General features: G+C 39.1%; 1 protein-coding gene across 4 annotated transcripts in view; it reads left to right on the forward strand.

The window, feature by feature from the left end:
- Positions 1 to 25,432, forward strand: part of LOC139477703 (prolyl 3-hydroxylase 2-like) — an 84,791-nt gene that overhangs the window by 10,929 nt on the left and 48,430 nt on the right. For all 4 annotated transcript variants that reach the window (XM_071260083.1, XM_071260085.1, XM_071260084.1 and 1 more), the window contains exon 2: positions 1,107 to 1,259. In XM_071260083.1, the coding sequence (XP_071116184.1) occupies positions 1,107 to 1,259 (153 nt within the window). The remainder of the gene's footprint in view (positions 1 to 1,106; positions 1,260 to 25,432) is intronic.

Raw genomic sequence — 25,432 nt, forward strand, 5'->3', positions numbered from 1 at the left:
AAAGATCAACATTATTCTTCTGGGCTTCTGTGGAAGGGCCTTGTATGTTATTTCTGTTTGACCTCATTTGTACATACAATTGGTAGTTCACATGAACACACATTCAACCTCTTTATAATTGGACTGTTGTAACGAGATGCAGGTTTGGCTTGACCTCCAATAAACCATGTTTCAAAAAGCAAAAATAGCAGAATATAGGCAGTTGCACAACCGATGCAAATTCTTAGCATGTTGTGATACACACATTGTTTTAATCACTAACAGCATGTTTCACTTGTCAGCAAGAAGTCTATGAAGTATGTGTGCATGGTCAAAAGCTACTGCTACATTGTCAGAGTTGACGAAGCCATAGGTTCACACAGTGCTAAAAGCTTATGGAAGTGAATTCTTCCTTTCTCATTTCCATTTATGAACAGGTGGTATAACAAAGTGACATACTTCATGTTCTTTGAAAAGTCATTGTGTATTATAGTATGCGGAACAGCAATGTGGTTGCATATTGTTCTAGTTCCTGATCTACTCCAATTATTGCCAATTTTACTGTCAATGAAATAAATAAACTTTGATATTAAATTTTTGGAGCAGAGATTTCCTATTGCCCTGACTACTAGTAAATGCTTGTTATTTTGAAAAGGTTAGTTTTCTTTAGAATATTGGACTTCAGCATGATTAGGGTAAGCAGGGAGCTTAAAGTGTATTTTCATCGGTTACCAAAATGTCAGATGGAAATGTCTTATGTCTGCCATTAAGTTAATAATGTACAGCCCAGGTTTTGTGGAAACCACAAAATAGGAAAAACATTATTTGTTAGGCATGTGCCAACAATTGGAAAAAAAACCCACTATTTTGGTTCAAGTACAATTTATTTATTTACAATCTTCAGGCTACCCAAAGTATTGTGTAATATGGTATTTGGATGTCAGTGGTTACAACTAAGGTTGTGAACAAAAACTGTACTTAATGAAAGATTTGTCAAGGTTTAAAATTACAAATCATCTTTCCACTATTTTTGGTATCTATTGACCAGCAAATGATAAAAGCCATTTACTGGGCTGCCTCTTTGTCTTTGACTTGATATCTTCCTAAACTGTGTGGATATTTTTCAGTTGGATCGCCTCCAGGATGCTGCATCTGCTGCCTACACATTTTACCTGGTCAACCCTGACCATGAGGACATGATCAGCAACATCCGCTACTACAAGGATAAGGCTGGCATCCACGAGAACGACTTCCTTGATCTGGAACTCAGGCCATACAAGGTAGAAATACAGGCAATAACAGAGAGCTCAATGACATCTGGCGCTCCTCTATGATGCACATCCTGTGACATCCAGCTCACACCCTCATTATGCTACTGCTCCCAGTCTGCAGATCAACATGTGCAGGATAACACATGACTCAGAGGTTATGCTTGGGATTGTAAAACTATAGATAAGAGAGGCAAGAGATAGTAAGTCTTAATCCCAAGGCTCTTTTCTCGAGGGCTTACAATCCCAAGCATTTCCAGCATTTACAAAGCAGATTTTAATAAACTTCTCCTTCAATACACTGGGCCTCAGTTGCAGAAATGGTAGCAAGCTTATGAACAGTGTAATGCTATGTGGTGAAGAGGTTGAAGTCCCAGGGTCAGGGAAATATTTAAAGAAATATGAATGCAGGTATGACAGATTACTTTATTGGAGGAACAGGTTTGTAGGGACTATCAGGAGAAGAAGCCAATTACTGTTATGTTGATAAGGACTTATTTTTGCACAAATCAGATTGTTTGGAAAGGCCTTATCAAGCTAGTGTACAGGTTATTATAGGGCTAGGACTAGAGTATAATCTAATCTTGTTTCAAACTCTGATATGCAACATGCGAGGTGAGGTTATAGTGGTGCTGATCGTGTTAGGTAGGCCAAGCATGTACTGTTTTTACCTTCTCCAACTCAACCTCAGTAAATAGTCCGATAATATGTAATACTCATCACTTATTTTGCACCCCAAAGGTAACATTGTAGTGAGGGATCACTGTACTGAGAAAAGTCAGTATTTGAATGGCCTACAGGTACGATTTGTGTGAAAGTGCTTTCGTGTAAAGCCAGGTTTTCAGATTTTTAGCTCACCTTACTGAAAGTTACATGGTTTGGTTGTCCAGCATTCATCAGCGGTGTCATCTGTAAACCTCTTCTCAGAAACTACTTGACCTGTGAAGCTTCGACTTCACTGGTTTGTGGGGGGGAATTGATACATCAGTGCACCGCTGCATCGTGAGGTTAACTATGACGATGTGATACACGATACATTTTTTTCTGTATCGATACAAGACGATACACTTGCTGACAATGATATGACGGCACCTGAATTGTATCAAGGTTCGAATAAGAATTTCAGTAAAGCTTTCTGATCAGGAGGCAGAAGCCTTCAAACCCAGCATGCTGAAACCTGTGTCATGCCCAGTTCCTTCCTCAGAAAGTTCTCAACTCATGAGCATGATGAGAGATGCCTACTAGATTGGCTAGGTGACATGTGATGAGTCATGTATCGTCCATAATCATTATGGAAATTAATATACTGTCTTTGTTGACATGTTAAGCTGTTAACTACATATGCAAGTGAGCTGCAGTGCTGTGGCACTATTTTTCTGCTGTTTCTATTTTAGATGAGTCCAATATAATAAACTACTTTAAACACTGAATTACAGATTATCTGTCCGTCATGAATGCTGTTAGGCCCGAGCCAGAAGCTACTGTTCATTCGCTAGGGACAATGTCACAACTAATACATATTTCCGCGTAGCTTCTTGGTAATTCTCTATATATAGTCCACATGTTCATATTTCAGCTAGACCATTTACAATGAGCGACAGCTATTAACACTAGGGATGATGGTTGAATATGCAAGATTGTAAAATGAACAAGGTGGTCAAAAAGATTGTGTTGACACAAGGTGTTACTGATGCTAGTTACAGACTGAGACATGCTGCCTCAATGTGGGAGTGCCTTTCAGTAATACACAGGTCAACACCAGGCCCACTGGGAAATGGGGACCTTCATATGATGCTTTTGTGTTTGTCGTGTAGGACTATTGTGTTTCTTTTTGATGACTGATGTTTTTTTCTACTTCTGTGACCAGTTTATAGTGCAGGGGGATATAGTGGACACCTTATCTGTCTGTCCATCCGTCAGTCCGTCCGTTGGTCATTTCATTTCCGGAGTGTAACTGTTAAAACGTTATAGATATATCAAACAGGTCCTGAAGTTGTGCCTTTTGCTATTTACAGATTTTTGTCATTTTCGCTTTTTTCAATTTCCATGGAAACAATTTCTACTTAGTCTCATAAGGGTGCAGATTTCATCTCCGGAGCACAACTCAAAAAAACGTTCAATATGTTTCAACAAAACTTGGCAGATATATCAAGCAGATCCTGAAGTGGTCCTTTACTATTTGCAGATTTTGGGCATTTGTATTGATCTTGAGTTCCATGGAAACGATTTGGACTTAATCTCAAAAGGGTGGGGATAGAAGTCGTGTCCGGAACACAACCTGAAAACTAAAAAGCTATTCAACATTTTTCATCCAAACATGGTACATGTATTATTCAAGGGCTGAAGTAATGCCTTTTGCTATTTTGGAGTTTAAGAAATGTTCATTTTTCCTGTTTCCATAGCAACAAGTTTGACTTTGACTCTGTTCATAGTGGTGTGTTTGTCCGGGCCATATCTCTAATACTGATAGGTATTCTTTCTTGAAACTGCGCACACACAAAGACCAGGTTGAAACACAAATTTCTGATTCCCTATTACCATGATTACTTGGTATTGTTTTGATAGCTCAATAACTACTTTTGTATATGGAATGACAGATTAGATAGAAATTCTCTCATCAAGTTGGACTTTAAGTAACAGTCATATGATTTGTTCTTTCAAATTTTTGTCATTTTTACTTTGGGGATTTGTCATCCTCTGATGACTCATGCTTTTATTTATGATACATTGTACCTGTGTAAGGGAAGAAAGAGACATGTATGGATGCTTGAGTTCAGTTAAAGATTAGACATTTCTAACATCATCATACAGATTTCCCGGACAAATTAATCAAAGTAGTAAGATATAGAAATTGTGCAAGTAGTACACTTTCAGAATAATTGTTTTTTTTTCACTTTGTACTGTACTCCCAGATTGGTTTACAATTGCTTCAGAACCCTCTTGTGAGCACTACTTTGTTGTATTCACAAAGTGTCAGTCACAGAATGAGCTAGAGGTGGCTGAGAAGCCTGGTCTATTGCATGTAGATTTCTTGTTTATTCACCAGGAATTGTGGCTCTGGTTAAGATTTTTTGCTCACACAATGCTTTCAAGCTGCACTGATTTTATTGGAGGTGGCAGTTTTGCCCAAGTGTATGTTTTTTTAACCTTTATAATTTGGTACAGAAGTTCCTGGTTTCTCAAGAGGTTTCCCAAACTGTGTAATGTCTCTGTGAGATTATTTGTCAGTAGTTTGTTGTGTAAGGTGTGGCATGTGATTGATGTTGAATGTATTGTTTAATGTGTTTTGTTGGAGGAGTAACAATGAGTTAGAATTTCACACAGCCTGGCTATGAAGTACTTTTTCTGGTTTCATGTGTTTTTATTTCTCAGTGACATGTATTCTCAGGATTTCAGCTGAGACTGAGCAAGACTTTCCGTTTGTGATATACAGTCACCTGGCATAAAAAATAATTATGAGATTTTCATTGTCTTGTAACCTCACATTTCACTTTGCATTTCATGGTGCTGGCTTATATAACCCTGTAGCATGTCTAACTGTACCTGCAATGAAAATGTGATTTGATGATCTTTAGTTTTGTTTTAGTGTTTGGATAACTTCAAAATACCTGTCTTTGAAAGATCAGACAAGTGGAGTCTATGGCAGATTAAATTTTATGAAAGGTTTCTTTTATTTGAATGAACAAATTGCTCCAATCTGAAATCTACAATACATACAAAGTTACTCCTTCTTTCAGCTCTTGCTTAGAAATATTGCTGTATTTTATAGTTTTGGACATGATCGTTATGATGGGCAAGGTAGGGCATTTTAAACAGTTCATCTGGCATGGACATGCTTGGAGCATGCGGAGGATACTAGTTACATGGGACTGTTTCTCTAGATGAGTGTTCGGGAAACCCACTCTTCCACTCCCAGAAATAATGAATTACAGGTGTTCTTTTAGGTCTCTCAATGCATGTAATTAATCAAAGCACATTTTAATGGTGCTTTATCTTAGCAACAGCAACAGCTGTGTATGAAGACCTTGCAACATAATTTTTTCATTTACATGAAAGTGACATGAATAATTTCCGGCTGGAAGTTCATGTAACTGACATTCTTGTATGTGTATGTGTGTCAGTGTAACTCCGTACACCCTCTTCCCAAACAGGAAGCTGGCGTGACATGCAAACTCACCCCACCCCCACAGGATCCTGTCTACAACAACCCACAGCAATATGGGGCTGATAAGTGACCATGTGCAAAGTGTTGCCTATGTCAATACTAGATCAGCTGATTGGAAAGACACACTGTTGTATATATGATAAAAAGTCAATGTGTTGCTGTTAGAGAGTATGGATGGATCAATTTGAACACATGTAAAGAAAACATCTGCAGGCATAACTGCACTAGTAATTTCGAGGCGTGCTGTTAGTGCTGACTGCCTACTCTATACTGGGCGACATTTCTTTAATATTTGGTTTACGGATTTCAAACTCATTTAGTAAGGTAGGCCAGTTTAAAACAAAGTTTTCAAGAACATTTAATCATATCCCTGGCACTCAGCTTGTGCACAAACGGCAATATAACAATATTCATGTCATGGGTGGAAATGCATGAAAGATGCTGGTATTTTGGCAGCAGTGACGACATTTAGCTCTTTCAACACCAGCCAACCAGAAGATTACTGCTGTGACACCAAGTTCCCAGAGACTCTTGTGTGATAGATGAAGCCAACATTTATCAAGGAAATTATCTGCTTGTAAAATATCTTTTCTACTACATGTTTGGCTATACACTATTTGAAAGGTCTAATTAATCCTATTGTTTATAAATATGAAAGTTATGTGTATTACATTATTTAAATAATTCATTAACAACTTAATAAAGTTCATTTTAAATATAAATAATGTAAGCTAAAACATTCCTAACGTCCAGATTAAGGACCAATGAAGCGAAAATTTAACAATTTTCGGCAAATATAAGATTTCATAAAATCCACTTACCTATTTCTTTCTTTATTTTCATTTGTTTACGTAGTCGAACATTATTTTAAAAAGAAATACAATAGTATCTGTCATCAGCCATTTTCCGATCATAGTGGCTGTCAGCTTACTAACATGAGGAAATACCTCTGTTTTCAAAGCTTCGTATGAATAACAGGCTGCCATGTCAGTATATATATATTAAAAAACCTTGTATTGTTTCACTGACATTATCTGCTACAAGGTTCGTGATTGGTCAAATTTAAGCCTGTGACCTAAGGCAGCCAATCAAATTAAAGCTGTACTGTCCTCGTGTATGATAATTTTCAGACTTTGACGAAAGGTTTGGGTTAAATCATGTTATTCTGAACCTTTTAAGTATCATGGTATTACATTTATACTAAGTTATCTTATAATAATTAGATCTACATCAAGTGCTTTTATGAGTTATCATGGTGTAAAATTTATACACCATTTCATATAATTATAGTTTAGCAAGTAATAATTATCATCAGGTAAAATGCATATATAAAATATCAGTAGTTTCAGTTATAGCTTTTTAGATGGGATCTTGATACCTTAGGCTAGCAACCATCTAAAAAGCTATAACTGAAACTTGAGGTGAAATTCTCTCCGAATGGAGTCTGGAATGCTGCTGCCATACTCCCATGTGTTTCCTCTTTCCTGATCCTTCCATTTCACTCTGTAGTAGATTTTGCCGTTTGCTCTCTTGGAACTTACTATTGAGTGGATGTCTTCCGGATTGAAAACCTGAGGGATATCCTTGGTTTGATTACCTGATGTTGGACTTGGAGGTTGTACCTGGCTGTCGTCAGGCTGTTTTCTGGATTTGGGCTGGTGATGCTTACTATTCACTCCTCTTTTCCCTTTGTTTACCTTTTCATTTACCTTGGTTGGAGCACTAGGACCTGGTGTGGCATGATTTTCCTTCATTGTTGCCGTGGGACTGGTAGGTTTTTCTGTTGTACTTGAAACAGGGTTTTTCTTCTTTGTTGGGGTCTTTTGCTTTGGACTCTTGTTGCTGGAAGTACCTGCCTTTGTTTTGGAATTGACCTTCTTACCTTTCTGTTGTGGAGGGGATTGATCAGCCGCTTGGTAAGTTGAACTTGTTAATGGGGAATTGTTGCCGTCAAGCTGTGAATCATTGACTGGTTCCTCATTGTCATCCATGACTCCTGAATCTATGTTACTGGTGTCATTGAGGTATGGTTCTGGAGGATACTGTGGACGATCAGCAGGATCAAAATATGGCTTCAGACGGTTGGCATGGACCAGTGGTTTGTGTATTTTGTCGTCAGAACTTCGGCGCAGTTTGTAGGTATAATTTGGACCTGTATGGATGATATAATAGCTACCATACCACTTTTTGGTTAATTTGTTGGAAAGGCCTTTTTCAACTTTTTGACAGTAAAGCCGAACTCTTTGACCTGGGGCGAATTCTGGTTCTTTAGCCTTTCTATCATATTGTTCTGAATACACCTCCTTAGCCCGAGCAGTGTTTTCAGCTGCAATTGTTCTAGTGATTTCCAGCTCCTCAAGTAAATTTGAAAGATAACTTTTGTTATTGTGGCCTAAATTTTCTTTTGGAATTAATGCTACATCTTGTGGAGCTCTCATTTCTTGACCAAAAAGCATAACGTATGGGGATTTTTGTGTTGATGAATTTGGGGCCATCCGATAGGCCATCATGATGCCAGGAATAAAACGGGGCCAATCATTTTGAGACTTGTTACAATAGGCTCTTAGTGATTGATTGATGTAAGAGTTGAGCCTTTCTACACAGCTGTTTGTTTGAGGATGGTATGGGCTGGTATGGGTAAATTTAATTGCCAAGAGTTCACAAATTGCTTTGATAAGTTTTGACATGAAGTTCTGACCTCTGTCTGAAATTAAGGTCCTTGGAGCGCCATACCGACAAAATATTTCCCTGACGAGAACATGTGCTACTTCTTTGGCTTCTTGGGTCCGAAGTGGAAAGGCTTCACACCATCTGGATGATGCATCTGTGATAACCAAAATGTACTTGTGCTTATCTGGTGTTATTGGCAGGGGACCGAGAATGTCAACGTGCCATCGGGTGAAGACCTCTTCTACAGGTAGTGGACGAAGTGGTGCCTTCTTGCCATGGTAGTGCCTCTTGGTCTGTTGACATACCTCACATGTCTGGACATAAGTAGCAATATCGCTGTACATTTTGGGCCAGTAGTACTTAGGTCTCATGGTGTTGTGCATCCTTTCTTTCCCATGGTGGCAACCGCCAAACTCTGAGTCATGATAGGATTGCAGGACTTGATTTCTGAGGGTTCTTGGGACTGCCAGCTGTTTAATGAACTTGTCTGCATGGCCTTTCTGTCTTTGTGGAACGAATCTGTATAGGATGCCTTCATCAATTTCAAAAGTATTGGCTTCGATAAGAATCTTTTGACGATCCTTTTCATTTTGTGGAAGGACATCATCCTCTTTGTAGTGAAAGATTTGGATGAAATCTGGACAAATCCTTTGTAGGTGACGTAAATTTGGATGTTCTTTTATACTTACTTCAACCAATGCGTCTTGGGTAACATCAGCATTTGTAGCATGTAATGCTGCGACAACATTAACTGGTACTGACTGATAATCCTCTTCATATTCAAAGGTGACTGACCAATGTGTTGTCTGTGTGTCTGATTCTAAGTGATTGACAATAGGTGTGCAAATATCCTCAGTCTGAGTTGTCTGTGTGACTTGTGTGGATGAATGGGTGTTTGGCAAGATTGTGGTACTGCTAGTTGATTTGCTTTGCTGAGTTGAAGTTACTGAGAAGACTGTTTTCTCAGCATCTTCTTCTGTCTGATCATTACAGTTAATATTTTCCTCATATTCCCTACGTGAGAGAGCATCGGCATTCCCATTGGCTTTGCCGCTGCGGTGAACAATGTCAAAAGTGTAGGTAGAAAGTTCCAAAGACCATCGCCCTAACCTACCTTGATGGATTTCAGCCATTTCAATGCTATATGACCAGTGTAGACTGTGAATTTGGAATTTGCAAGGTATGGACGAAAGGATCTAATGGCTTCAACTAGAGCTAAGCCTTCCTTTTCTGTAATGCTCCAGTTCTTTTTGCTGCCATGTAGAGCTCTACCACCAAAAGTTATTGGATGTTCATTATTTTTCTCATCTTTTTGACTGAAAACAAAACCTATGCTCATATCACTGGCATCAGTTGCGAGAAGAAATTCTTTGTCAAAATTTGGATAAGCCAGAACAGGTGTATTACACATGGCATGTTTGAGTATGTTTGAGTGTGTTGAATGCCTGATCACACTCAAGTGACCATTGGAACTTTGGTTTCTTTCCTACTTCTGCCTCTGAATGCTTCTTTAGCAAGGCATTCAGTGGAAGCGCTATGTGAGCGTAATTTTTCACATACTTCCTGTAGAAGTTCGTGAGACCTAAGAAGGAGATTTGGGCACTGGAAAGGTTCTAATTGCTTCAATCTTTTTGTCATCAACTTGAACACCTCCACATGATAAAACATGACCCAGGAAAGAAACTTTGTCCGTTGCAAAATTGCATTTGGATGGCTTTAGTGTCAATTTTGCCTGTTTCAGATAGTAAAATACTTGCTCCAAATGTTGGAGATGCTCTTCAAAGTTTTTGCTGTAAATTATCAAATCATCAATGTAAATCAGCGCAACCTTAAAAAGCAATTTTCTTAGCACCTTGCTCATGAGCTGTTGAAAACAAAGTGGAGAATTTGTCAAACCTTGGGGTAAACGTTTGAACTGATAAAGGCCTTGATGGGTGATGAAAGCAGTTTTATGCTTTGAATCTTCATGTAATGGCACTTGGAAGAAGCCATTAGCAAGGTGTTAAGTTGAGAAGATCTTAGCTTGTGCATTGGCGATGTTATCAACAACATCATCAAAACAGGAAGAGGCCATGACATTGGTAAAGTGACAGAATTCAACTTTCTGTAGTCACAAACAAATCTATATGAGCCATCGCGTTTCTTGACTAGGATAATGGGAGCTGAATACATAGAAGTAGACTCCTCGATCAAATCATACTTCAGAAAATCATCTGTAAGCTCTTCAGTGACTTTTTGGAGATGAGGGGATTGGCGATATGGTCTACACTTAACGGGTGGGTGGTCGCCAGTGTCAATGATATGCTGGTGCAAGTCAGTCTTTCCTAAATCTGCAAGACCCGTTGAAAACATGTTTCTATTTTGTCCCAAAAATCTAAGTAGTCGGTGTCGTTGGTCTGGAGTCAGTTGTATCAAATCCTAACTCTTGTGCAATTTTAACATAATCCATGGTGTCATTGTCTCTGTTCTCATTGTCGGTGTTAACGGTACTGATGAATGGTTGGTCAGAGCCGATTTCAAAAACAGAGTCTTTATCAATGTAACTAAATTTGCCTACAACTGTACCCTTGTCAAGAACCTTTTCTTCTTGGGAGGGATTCATAAGCCTAAATGTAGCAGTTTTGCTTTTCACTTTGGAAAGAGTTCTACCACCTGCTACTTCAGAATGAGCAGTGAGGGAAGCAATGGGTTCAATGAGGATGAGGGAATCCTCTTTGGTCTCTGATAGTCTGACCTTGAAATGAATTTCACTCTGAGGGGGGATGTAAATCTGATCTATTGTTTTTGCTAATCCACTAATCTCTTGTACTGAATTGGCTATGAAATTGATATATTGCCTATCTGAGGTGCTGTTGTTAAGTATCAAGGAATGACAGCTATAATCTAAGACTGCATTATTGTCATCAAGGAAGTTTTCACCTAGTATCACTGCCTCTGGAAGTGTAGGCAGAATATGGAATCTTTGAGAAAATTCCTGATCCTCAATGACAAAATCTAACACAACTGAACCTAACACTTTGTGCAATTCGCCGCCAACACCTTTAACCTGTGGAAAGGGTGAGTTTCCAAGAGTAAGGTTTTCAAAAGCTGTGCTTAGAAAAGCAGACGAAATACAACAAATGGATGCCCCTGTATCTACTAAACAATTTGTTTTTGTGCCAAATTTTGCCTGAATTACACTTTTGGCAAGGGGCGTAACTAAAAACACTGTTGGAATTTCACTTTCAAAGTTACTTTCCATACCAGACTCCATATTTGCCATGACACCTATTAGTATGTACCGTACTAAATGAAAGAAAGACAAGTAATCAACAATGTAGTACTTACAATATTTGAAGACTTTTTCTTCCTTTGTTGGTGTCTTTGCAGGAGTTGGTTGTCTTTAATCCAGTGTTGAGGTCAGAGGTAGATGCAGCTTGCTTGTTATTCCATCAGATGATCATGGTTGGACATGTCCTCCAATGGTTTCTTGTAGCTGGTTGTAGTTAGTTCCTGGACTCCGTGGTTCCGAAAACGATGATTCTCCGCCAAATTATCATGGAACTGTTCTGGGTGAACAATACCTTCCAAATGACGTGCTGGTTTTCTTGGGGAATTAGTCAGCAAAGAGCCAGAGTCACAGGAGACTAATCACAATTTTATTTACAAGAACAATTAACAATTTACAATATACTTAGATAATAATTGAGGGTGCCACAGAGAGTCGGTACACACACTGGGCTGTGGGAGAGAGGTCTGCTTGGTAAGAGAGTCAAACCCCTTCTCTGCTAGAACTTGGCTACAGTATGTATTTAATGAAAGTTTGAACAATAGAAAGGAATGTGATTGGTTGATACACGATTGGTTGTGTCCTATGCTAAATGGATGGCTAGACAGAGGGGAATACTAAATCCTGTTAATCCTGTTGGACTGGCACTAATCTTGTTGACATATTTACTGGATGCTTTGAAAGAGATTAGGGTGTCACTATAGATGAGCTTGTGTGGGGGCTAATCCTTAATGCCCTATAGACGAGCTTGTATGGGGGCTAATCCTTAATGCACTATAGACGAGCTTGTATGGGGGCTAATCCTTAATGAGTCTTAATTGAAGTAATGTTATTCTAATATACCCCGGTAAGTGATGACAGATATACTTAAATAAATATCCTTTGTCTGGGAGATGGGATCTTGATACCTTAGGCTAGCAACCATCTAAAAAGCTATAACTGAAACTACTGATATTTTATATATGCATTTTACCTGATGATAATTATTACTTGCTAAACTATAATTATATGAAATGGTGTATAAATATTACACCATGATAACTCATAAAAGCACTTGATGTAGATCTAATTATTATAAGATAACTTAGTATAAATGTTATACCAGTTTTGTGAACCATATGCCAGCCTCTTGCATATACGAGTATGCAAATTGTTCATTAATCAACGTCAACACCGCCACGCGTTGTTATAAGCATGAAATAGCGATCTATATTAAAAATATGGAACTTCATGGATGCATAGTGCTTGGTTATGAGCTGTGACAAAGATTTCTTATGCATTTATTTTGGCATTAAAGACATCGTGTCTGATCCGAGAAATCGAGACGACGAAAGCCGAGATGTCATTTGACTTTCATTACCATGATTACTCACTATCGCAAGAAAAGATGAAAATAATAACTTGGATGTCAGTTTGGCAACTTTTGGAAATATATTTGTGTTGGTTTATTAGTTTGTATAATATATTTAAAGATTTGCTTGAAACGTTTTTATTTTTTTGTTTGGCATGTTCAATGAGGACATGAAGTGTGTCCGAGATTTGTATTTTCAAAAACATTGCGGGAAATAAAGATCTAGTGAATAATTTTTTAATCGAGGCTATTGATAAAAAATGATAAAATCAAATGGAATATGTATTTTAGACATTGGGAATTGTGATAGATTTAATAAATGAATGATATGACAAGTATGTTAATAATATTATAAACTATTTTGATGTAACTTGGCCGGTCTACCCTGCGGTGTCTGGTGATTCGTGGCTTCTTGGCCGGTGTACCGGCCAACAGTGTTGAAAGGGTTACACTGTTCACCACTGCGCTTTGCGTTGACAAGCTTTGAAGGTATTAGAGAAGGATCCCAGTGAGAAATATCAGAGTGACTTCCCTTTGCTTTACGCTCGACAAGGAAATGAAATCTTTTTTTGTTTGAACTTTTTGACGAAAAGATCATCTTCCCGAGGCAAGAAAGTTAGTTAACTGACTTTAAAAGTCCAGTTTCCACCCTTGCCGAACTAGGCTGGAATTCCTGGTCTCGATCGTAGTGCCACCAGTGGCTGTTACGAGTTATGTCCCTTCTATGCCTCTCCTGTGGACCAATCAGTTTCCACCTCTCATATCACTTGCATTTGCTTCAAACAAAATGGCGGCGCCCAGACAAGACGATCTGATCAACAATCATGATCTATATTGTGATAAAACGTGTCTTACATTGCAAAGTGCATCAAATCATGTGAGCACCTTGATTAAAAACTTGAAAAGATTTGGAAAATATCTGTTGACAATGAGTTGGTGGTGCACATGCCTAGCAAATACGGTTTACGAACCGGATTTCGATTTTGGTGCATGATTTTGATTGACTCGTTAGTCCAGCCAAAAGGTAACTCCATAATACCAGCCTAGTACGGCAATGGTGACTTTCATAGTCAATTAACTCTCTTACCTTGGGTAGATGCGAATTGATCGGCAGTAATAAAAAAAGGGTAATTTTCATTTGGACTTTGAAAGAGCGGTGAAAGATTGCATGTGATACTCATGCTTAAGTCAATATTGGCCAACATGATGTGTCCTTTAAAATTTCTATATTTATCCTGCTGATACATCAATTTGTGGTACTCACCAATCAGTGGTATTTTTTTATGACGTCAGTTCTCGTGCACCTCGCTCGGTTTTGCGCCCCCTAGCGGTTGTTTACATTTACAACTCGATTGTGACAGCTCCGAGTGAAAAATGTTCAGAATTGCATCTATTTGCGTAAGTACAGCTTTATAATTATGATAAACTAATTAAAACTAACCTTCTGCACGTAATGCACTTTTTGTACCATTATTAAAAATGAGATCTTAAAAAAATATTCAACTCGTAAGTTCAGCAAGAGAAACAGTAATGTGTATCACATGACTACTAAGGGGAATTCCTGCTCAATTTTAAAAACTATGGAAGCGGAGTGGGGCCACATCTTATATCGTTTATCGTGGTTTGTAGGATAATCCTGCGAGACGTAAACGACAGTACCAGCCTTATAGTCCAACACAACTGAAAGAAGCCTATCTGGAAGTAGTTGAACGAGGTTCATCTGTCTACAAAGCAGCCAGGAAGTACTCTGTGCCTGACCAGACTCTGAGGGACAGAACTGAAGGCATAACTTCCCTAGAATGTATGTCCTCTGGACCAGGCCCATTATTTTCCCAAGAAGAAGAAGCACGCCTTGTCGACCTTATAACATTATGGCCTCAGTAGGGTATGGATATACCAGGGCGCAGGTTATCTGTCTTGGAACTGACTATGCCATAAATCTCAAGATACGTAGTAATGATTCCAAATCACTATCACTACAGTGGTTTTATGGGTTGATGGGAAGATGGCTTGAACTGAAGTTGCAACGACCAAGGGGATTGTCTCAATTACGAGCCACTGCCACATCTGAGGAGAGCATTAACAAGTATTTTCCTCAACTTGAAGCAGTTCTTGACAAGTATGACCTAAAATCAAGTCCAAAGCTGATCTACAACCTCGATGAGAAGGTAATTAATCTCACACATTCTTCACCGCAAATCATTGGATCTGCAGACGAGGTTCCAATTGAAATCTACCCAGAGACATCCTCTACAGGAAAAAGGATCAGAAATTTCAGTTTCATGTCCTGACATTGTTGAACAGCCATCAGATTCAAGATTTTTTGAAGATCATCTACCTGTTGTTACCATTAAGAAATCGAAGCCAAGACGTTCTATCCATAAGGTCGTTGGTGGACAAGCAATTACTGAACCAGATATATCACGGCTTACTTCATCCAGTCCAAACAGTCAACAAACAAAAAAAGCAAGGCATCAAAGTCAACTGCGAAGCCAAAGACAACTAAAGTGACAACAGATACCATGACTAGCAAGTCTACAGGAGACAAGGATAAGCTGGACAGTATAAGGAAATCAGCTACATGTCCCACTGTTGTGTCATCCCAACAACCTGGACCATCTGGGATTGATAAGCTCCTTATCTCAAGCGACGATCAATCAGATTCTTAATCTATCAACGATATTGACGCCAAGTGTGTATGCGGAAAGTTTCAGCCAGATGAACTGAGGCGATGTCCTCATGTTGAGTTCACTAAGTGGGGACAGTGCATGCATGGGAATTTGTGAACACTGGATGCATTTAAAATACTGTTGTGACATCTCCTTTCTTCGCCGACATAATGTGTTTTTCTGTGCGTGTCTCGGTCTACCTTGCAGACATCAAGAAGAATAACGAAATTTGTGATGATTATGATCATAAACAGTAAATAATCTGAAAATTCGTGTTAAAGTGACAGTTATTTCATATTTCATAATTAAGTACAGAGTTATCTGTATTTTGTTACGTTTGGAAGTGCCTTGGGAAAATTACTTTCGATTCAAAAGCACTTTGACATTGTGGCATGTGCTAATCACATGTAGCTTGACCCGATGAACTTTACCACGGAAACATGTGACGTCACTACTAGTTGTGTAGAAATGGCCGCTATTGTACAGCAGCCGATACGGAGGCATTTGTGGACAAAATGATGTTTCCTTATTATTAAATTGTGTAATGGTGAGTGTTCTAAAGTTTTATTTCACATTTATTGCTTTTCGAAGTCAGCAGTTTGGTTTATCGTAATGCTTTTCTTAATACCAAGGAAACACGTGTCGCGAGGGTAATGCTTATAAATATTATGTTAACACAACTTTTTCTTGATGCACCTGTTCAAAATGCTCTCTACTGTGCTAACATGAACATACTATTGTAGATCGTCATCTGTCAGCATGGTTAGCCTGAGAGGAAAAAGGAAATGGTAAAATCATGAAGTCAAGTCAATTATATTTGTTGGCAATGAACACTTACCTGTAATCTTGAAGGACATTTTGAGGATACTATATTCTCCATGTTCTCTTGAACTTTGGTGTCAAAATAAGCAGCCCCTTGTTAGTGTTACTGAACTGAATAAGTTTTAAGAGACCTGCATAAGGTCAAGGTTACGGTACTGTTAAAGTTTTGTGTGCACCTTTGCTATAGTCTGGTATTGTGATGTTATAAATTCAAATGCTATATATTCATACCGCACTCTTCAAAGTTGGCATGGGACTAAGAAATAACTATACATAAATTGAAATTTAATTTCTGAATTGTTGATCTTGCAAGGGGAATGACTTAGGCCTTTATTTACCTGCAGACAAATTGAAAACTTTTGCATGTAATGGTTTTGTGATTTTAATACTTACGTGTAACACACACTCAAAAGTGTATTCTGCTCATCATAGCATGATAGGTGTTTACTGAAGGAGAATTAAACTTGGTACTTATCAAGCCCTAGCCGCATGGAAGTGGTAAGCATAGTTACACTTGTACCCAAGTTGACAACTAAAGATCAAGCTTGTGATTGGCTGTAATTGAGGGTAAAGATCATTGGACTGGATTCTAGTGACAGACATTCTTATTAAGGCAGCTAGAGATATGGGACTTGTAAAGTTGTGCTGTATTGTGCATGTGTTTTCCAGGACTGGAAGTGATGTCATGTAACTAGAAGCACATACTAACTTTCTAAATAAGGTAGCTAGAGGAATGATGCCTTCTTTTTTAAGGTAGCACTGCATAAGACTAAATACTAAATGCATACCAAACCAGATGTGATGGTGTTGAACTGAAAGTGCATTTCATATTCTTATTAAGCTTAGCTAGAGATGTTAGAAGATGAGAAATTACATGGGAGATTCATATTTAAGTATTGTGTTTTCAATGCAGGTGTTGCTACAGGAGTACTAGGTAGGTGTAGCTACAGGAGTACTAGGTAGGTGTAGCTACAGGAGTACTAGGTAGGTGTTGCTACAGGAGTACTAGGTAGGTGTAGCTACATGAGTACTAGGTAGGTGTAGCTACAGGAGTACTAGGTAGGTGTTGCTACATGAGTACTAGGTAGGTATAGCTACAGGAGTACTAGGTAGGTGTAGCTACATGAGTACTAGGTAGGTGTAGCTACATGAGTACTAGGTAGGTATAGCTACAGGAGTACTAGGTAGGTGTAGCTACATGAGTACTAGGTAGGTGTAGCTACATGAGTACTAGGTAGGTATAGCTACAGGAGTACTAGGTAGGTGTAGCTACATGAGTACTAGGTAGGTGTAGCGACAGGAGAACTAGGTAGGTGTAGTTACATGAGTACTAGGTAGGTGTTGCTACAGGAGTACTAGGTAGGTGTAGCGACAGGAGAACTAGGTAGTTGTAGCTACATGAGTACTAGGTAGGTATAGCGACAGGAGAACTAGGTAGGTGTAGCTACATGAGTACTAGGTAGGTGTAGCGACAGGAGAACTAGGTAGGTGTAGCTACAGGTGTACTAGGTAGGTATAGCGACAGGAGAACTAGGTAGGTGTAGCTACATGAGTACTAGGTAGGTATAGCGACAGGAGAACTAGGTAGGTGTAGCTACATGAGTACTAGGTAGGTATAGCGACAGGAGAACTAGGTAGGTGTAGCTACATGAGTACTAGGTAGGTATAGCGACAGGAGAACTAGGTAGGTGTAGCTACATGAGTACTAGGTAGGTATAGCGACAGAAGAACTAGGTAGGTGTAGCTACATGAGTACTAGGTAGGTATAGCGACAGGAGAACTAGGTAGGTGTAGCTACATGAGTACTAGGTAGGTATAGCGACAGGAGAACTAGGTAGGTGTAGCGACAGGAGTACTAGGTAGGTATAGCGACAGGAGAACTAGGTAGGTGTAGCTACATGAGTACTAGGTCGGTATAGCGACAGGAGTACTAGGTAGGTGTAGCTACAGGAGTACTAGGTAGGTGTAGCTACAGGAGTACTAGGTAGGTGTAGCTACATGAGTACTAGGTAGGTGTAGCTACATGAGTACTAGGTAGGTATAGCTACAGAAGTACTAGGTAGGTGTAGCTACAGGAGTACTAGGTAGGTATAGCTACAGAAGTACTAGGTAGGTGTAGCTACATGAGTACTAGGTAGGTGTTGCTACAGGAGTACTAGGTAGGTGTAGCGACAGGAGAACTAGGTAGGTGTAGCTACATGAGTACTAGGTAGGTATAGCTACAGGTGTACTAGGTAGGTGTAGCTACAGGAGTACTAGGTAGGTATAGCTACAGGTGTACTAGGTAGGTGTATCTACAGAAGTACTAGGTAGGTATAGCTACATGAGTACTAGGTAGTTGTAGCTACAGGAGTACTAGGTAGGTATAGCTACAGGTGTACTAGGTAGGTGTAGCTCCAGGTGTACTAGGTAGGTGTAGCTACAGAAGTACTAGGTTGGTGTAGCTACAGGAGTACTAGGTAGGTGTAGCTACAGAAGTACTAGGTAGGTGTAGCTACAGGAGTACTAGGTAGGTGTAGCTACAGAAGTACTAGGTAGGTGTAGCTACATGAGTAATAGATACGTGTAGCTACAGGGATACTAGGTAGGTGTAGCTATAAGTTATCAATTCTCCTGAAATAAGACTGAAATATACTAACAACAAAAGTTTCCATGACACCAATATTTTAGTGTATTTTTCATATAAGTAAAGTTTGGTTTTCAATATTGTAGTACATGTATGGAATCAAGTCACAAAAAACGCAACTGCCACAGAAAAGCATGCATTCCATGCAAAGGTTGACTTTTATGCAAGCCCCATGCATTTCACTACCCAAGAATGGGTATAAAACATGTGCATTAAAGGGATTCCATATGCATTGTTAAGCATCGTGCTGACAACAACCACTCAGAAAAATAACAAAAGTATGCATTTATTCAACATTTCGAAATACCACACCTGTCCGAAAATGAACGTCTGTGAGCCATTGGCATGCTTGAAGCAGGATCCAGTCAACGTGATGTTGCAAGACAATTTATAGTCCACAGAAACACCATTTGGTGTTTATGGCAAAGTTGGCAACAGACGAATGCAGTCAGAGACCATCCTGAGAGTGGCAGGCCACGCGTAACCAATAATCGACAAGACAACTGGATTCGAACACACCTATGAAATCGGTTCTAGCCAGCAACAGTGACTGCAAGAAGCATCCCTGGCCTTCAACGAATACCTTCACATACCGTACGTCTTCGCCTCAGATGTGAAGGGATTGTCATCAGAAAAAAACGCCAAACGTCCTATTTTAACAGGAGGGTAATGGCAGAGGGAAATATCAACAGACAGCGTCACCGCAACGAGATCATCGGCCCTGTTCTACCGTTTTTGCGTCGTCATGGCCCAGGCATTACCTTTCAACATGACAACACCCGGCCTCATATTGCTCGACTTGTTCAGGATTCTCTTCAACAAAACAATGTGAATGTCATTCCCTGGCCGGCTCGCTCCCCTGATTTCTCACCAATCGAACACATATGGGATGAGATGGATCGGCGCCTTCGACGTCAACCACGTGTTCCACAGACACTCCAGGAACTTCGAAATTGCATTAAATCTTATTCAATGTCACAGGAACTTTTGTTGTTTATTATATATTACACACAAGTATTTATACAGAATGCACTGTTATTCATCATGTTCATTGTAGCTCAGCTATAGCCTAGATTATCTTTATCATGCATGACATTCAAAGTGTGCAGTCTGTCGAAAACATTCAGATTTATGGAATGAAAACCATTACCTCAAGGCCATTATCCAGATGACTGCAAAACACAACACATTAGCTCAACAACAGTTTTCCAATGAGGGTCTGGACAAGTACAGGAGGCCTTCAGCTATTGGACAGACAGCTAGTCTGTGGACAAGTGAACATTTTTCGATTTCACCACCTGTGATGGTGGGTTGTTCAAGAGCAGTCAGCAAGAAATTTTATATAGGATAAATAGAAAAATGAATATTTGGGGAGGGTGAAGAACAAACTGATCGGTTATTACTGTTAAAATATTGATAATCATGATAATACCTGTGTAGTTATTTGCATGATAATAAATACCCTGGCATCCTTTAGGAAGTCATGAAAAACCTATGGGTCTCGTTCCACTTAACTGACACTCAGGCCACTATCGTTGGCAATAGAGGTACAAAATCATTCCTTCAACATATACATGTACATATAAATATGGATTCGATACAAAATATTTTTGCAATGGTTGCTCTAGGATGATCGTAACTCCTATACACTAACACAGATTTACGACTGTCGTAGCACTCCATAGCTTTGTGGAACAGGGCCATGGATATCATGGAATCATTCCATATGGAAGGAGTGAGTGTGTAGGTGGTGCTGGTTGTGGGTTGTAGTCAAAATGGCCTCATGTCAAAACGGCCATAAAAAAGTCAAAGTGGCCACAAACCCTGAGTCAAAAAGACCAGAACAAAACAGTCATAACAGCCACAGTCAAAAAGTCCATGGTAATAGTAAATGAATATCAAATGTGAGCAGGATGTCTACAAAGCATATATGTTAGATGTTTTTGTAATAATGTGATATATTCCAGTGCAGTTCACATGTTGTTTTAACCAATTTCAACAATTTACTTTGATCTCTGAGCTGCTTAACATATGAGCTTCAAACCATGGACTAAGGGTTTAATATGTGCAATCACTTGTGTGTGTGTGTGTGTGTATGTATATATATATATATATATATATATATATATATATATATATATATATATATATATATATATATATATATGCCCTTACTAAGCATTCACCTGATGAAGGCGCAAGAAGATCACATATTGATGTTCTCCCAACTTCTAAATGCCACCAAAGACTTCAATGTATATAATGCATTTAATGTGACACAATATTACCTTCTCTATTTTTTGAGGCCATTCTGACATGAGATTGTTTTGACGGGATCCCCTGGTTGTAATGGCATTGCAGGTGCTAATCCTGAGAATATCATCATTACATAGCCAGCATGTTAGGGCAAGCTGGGGGAAGAAAGGGTGGTGGCTGATGCATTCACCAGGGTATAGGATGTGAAGCCAAAGAACCTCCACGTGCCATAATCTCACATGTGTGCTTGTGTGTACATGTGTCAGGAAGAATTGTGGAGTAAAGTAGATCATGGATATGAGAGGATATGAAATGCATTGTGTTGATTGATCTCAGGAAAGGGTCTGACGAAGAACCCAAATACCATATTTAACGTAATAAGCGCCCAGGGCGCTCTCAAAATTAGAAAGAGGGAGCTCTTATTAGAATATTATTTTGGTGAAAAAAACAGAGTTGAAAGATACATTTCATGGTTTATGCTGACAGCCTGAAATGTTTATGTATGACAGATATACTTTTCCAGAATTTAATTGCCCATAATTGAGGGTGCATATAACAAACGAGTGCGTATTATACGCGAAAAATAAGTCTTGTGTACATTGATCAATCGGAAGGGGTGCCAATTGGGATTGTTCACTATCCAATATATTAGCAAATATCGCCATGGGCGCTTATTAGAGCGGGGCGCATACGGTAATGAAAGATGACACTCCAATGTGTGAAAATTTGGTTGATAGTAATAAATTGGTTTGAGAGATTCCTGTAGACATCAAAGTGATTGGGCTGTGATTGGTAGAAAAAAATGGACTTGGAATACCTGTTTGTCATTACCGGACTTTGACTCGAGTACCTGGTTTTTACTGACCTGTAAATGAACGCTACATTCTCCTTATGTTTCGACCACAGTTTTTTTGTATCAATTGCTTGTCAAAGCTCTCAGAAATAATTTCGAGGTTAGTTTACTGTAAGAGTTTAAAGAATGACCACATGAAAAAGATATGATTTCTGTTATCTAACTTCATTGGTGACTTTGGAAGACAAATACTGTATATTTGCTGTATGTTAAGAAGCTGAGATGCTTTAGTACCATATATCGCTGTGTATAAGGCAAGTTTTTCGTACCTTGAATTGAGGGGCTTTCAAGGGGGGTTGTCTTATACACAGGGTTGAAGAGTTTTGATGTTTTTTCCGCCAACACAAAGACATTACTGTGAGCACGTAACACCAAAAATACCATGTCAACAAATTTGTTATGAAGTACTCAAACTAATCATGTAATTACACTGTCTGGTTATAAAAAGAGTTCATTGTGTTTCTGGACTATCTATTTTATTAATTTTATTAAAAATTTAATTCAATATTGTTCATATTCATTTCGGCAAAATCAAATGTGCAGTGATTGGAAGATCACGCAACTCACTGTTATTTACAGCAACCCAGTCATATTACCGCTTTTGATGCCTTGAAATGAACTTTAGTGGATAGAGAATGGATATATATATCATAAATGCAAGTTGTATTACAGTCGTGCCCCGCTTATACGGACTTCAGATATCCGGAAACCTCGCTTCCCGGACGATTTTCATTCAAAACGAAATAATTACTATATAAATTTACCCGTATATCCGGAAATTCAGTTTCCGGAACCGGACGGTCATTTTCATACACAAAACACTGAAATGCACACAAAATTGTCTCACTTATCCGGACAATACATTTCCGCTGGAGGTAATCCTTCCGCTGGTGGTAATCCTTTGATTCGTGAGAAGTCAATTAACCAAGTGACACTGAGTTACGTTTGAGACGAGCTTGTTTATTGTACACACATGTAATCCTCTTCGATAAATATGGCGTCTGTGGAGGTCAGAGGTCCCCCAATCCTCCAGCTAAACAATCAAACAATCAAATTTCAAAAACAAACCAAATTCTTAGGACTTATTTTCGATGAACATCTCACCTGGGATGCTCACATCCAAAACCTAACAACTAAATGCAGTAAAGACCTAAACACCCTAAGATGCCTAACTGGCTCTAACTGGGGAGCCTCCAAAGATACTCTCCTCTCTCTCTACATATCCCTAATTAGATCAAAACTAGACTACGGCTGCGCCATATACAACACCCTAAACAACTCTCTATCTAAAAAACTTGACTCAATACAATATCAGGCTCTCAAACTCATTACACGCACCCAACATGGCACCTCCTACACCTCACTTCAGGCCTTAACAGGAGAAATGCCACTAAGTCTACGCAGGGAACAGCTAAGCTTAAATTTCTGGGCCGCGTCCCAATCAAACCCTCTCATCCAAAACTTAATAAACCAAAACCAAAACATCAGCCCCAAAAACCAAGCTCTAGCTCGTAAACACCCCTTACGTACCCCAATATCCCAAAGAATAACAAACTACCTAAATGAACACCAAATTAAAAATCTTAATCAAAACTGCAAACAATCAAATATCTTCACCCCTAAACTTAAAATACCCAAAATAGACACAACACTAGCTAGCCAAATAAATAAACAAACCGACCCAAACATAGCTAAAACTACCACACTAGCATACATACACAAAAATTGGCCAAATTGGTGTCACATTTACACGGACGGATCCTCAGATCCGACCTCCAAACACACGGGTTTCGGAGTCCATACCACACAACCAACTAAAACCACACAATCCTTCCGACTCCCAAATAACCAATCAATATTCACGGCCGAACTAATGGGCATGGCCTCAGCCCTCCACAATCAAGAATCCAAAAACAACCAAAAAATCCTAATACTTACCGACTCCCTAAGTGGACTACAAGCCCTCCAAAACAAAAATACCAAAAACCGACCTAAATTAATAAATCAAATACTTAAAAGCTCCAACGACCTAACAAAAGCAGGCAAACAAATAACCTTCTTGTGGATACCCGCCCACGTAGGAATATACGGTAATGAAAACGCCGATAAAGCAGCTAAACTATCCCTCAAAATCCCAGAAATAAGCTTAAACTTACCCATCTCAAAATCAGAAATTAAAAGTGCAAAAAAACAAAAAATCACAAAAAAATGGCATAACCTATATCTAAACTCAAATAGCCAAATCAAAAGAGTGCTCAGCAAACCACTAACCAAACCAAAAATTCTCCATCCATCCAAAAAAATCGACAGAGTAATCACTAAACTCCAAACAGGACACACCAACCTAAATAACCACCTAAAAAAAATTAAAAAACACACTACAGGTAACTGCCCACACTGCAAACAACCAGAAACCCCAGAACACGCACTCATCTACTGCACACACTACCTAACACATCGAACCGCATTACAAACCACCCTCAATCTAAACAAGGCTCTCACTCTAGAAGCAATACTAAACCCACAAAATAAACTAGAAAACTTCAAGGCCTTAGGCGTATTCTTAATAAAAACGGAACTAATAAAACGCATCTAAAACCATAATAACCTACCAAATCAAAATCACAAAAACAAACAATCATCCACCATACCCAGCTCCTTTAGTTCTCCTCCCCAACCCCATCGGCATCTATTCCAAATCTCAAAATTCCCAAATTCTATATAAGCAACCCCTAAAGCCCCCACTTGGGTTGCACAGACCACCCTCGCCCCTTTCGGAAACACATTAAATGGCCTGGCCGGGCCCGTGTGCGAAATACGCGTCAGTCGGAAAGCGCACGTTAAATCTCCAAAGTAAGTAAGTAAGTAAGGTCAGAGGTCAGAGGTGAAAGTTGAGCAAGTATGGCCTGTCAACCAGCGAAACGTAAGCGACACGCAGTTACAGCACGGGAAAAAAGAGAAATTTGTCTCTTTAAGGAAAAACACCCGTCAGCAAGTTTAGAAACCATCAGTAAGCATTATGGCACTGAATTTGGACATACCATAGGAAAATCAACAATTGGTGACATTTTAAAAGACAAACAGAAGTGGCTAAATGTCCCGGAAAATTCAAATGACTTATCACGATCCCGTGTAGCAAAACACCAGAAGATGGAAGATGCATTATTTCTTTGGTTGTGTGACATGACAAGTCGTAATGTGCCCGTTAATGATGAAATGCTGATAGAGAAAGCTCGCAACTTTGGTGGCAAAATGGACATTTCTGACTTTTCATATTCTCGTGGGTGGCTCACTCGATTCAAATCCAGACATAGTGTATCATGTAGGAAATTTCAAGGGGAGGCTGCTAGTGCGGACAAGGATGCCATTGTGAGAGGAAGGGAAGATCTTCAAAAAATACTACAAGAATACGAGGAGCAAGATATTTTTAACATTGATGAAACTGGGTTGTTTTTTAATTTGGGACCAAATCAGACACTTGCGTCCAAGCCTGTTAGCGGTACGA

Source organism: Haliotis cracherodii, unplaced genomic scaffold, assembly GCF_022045235.1.
Source record: "Haliotis cracherodii isolate W230 unplaced genomic scaffold, xgHalCrac1.p SCAF_34, whole genome shotgun sequence".
NCBI lineage: Eukaryota > Metazoa > Mollusca > Gastropoda > Lepetellida > Haliotidae > Haliotis > Haliotis cracherodii.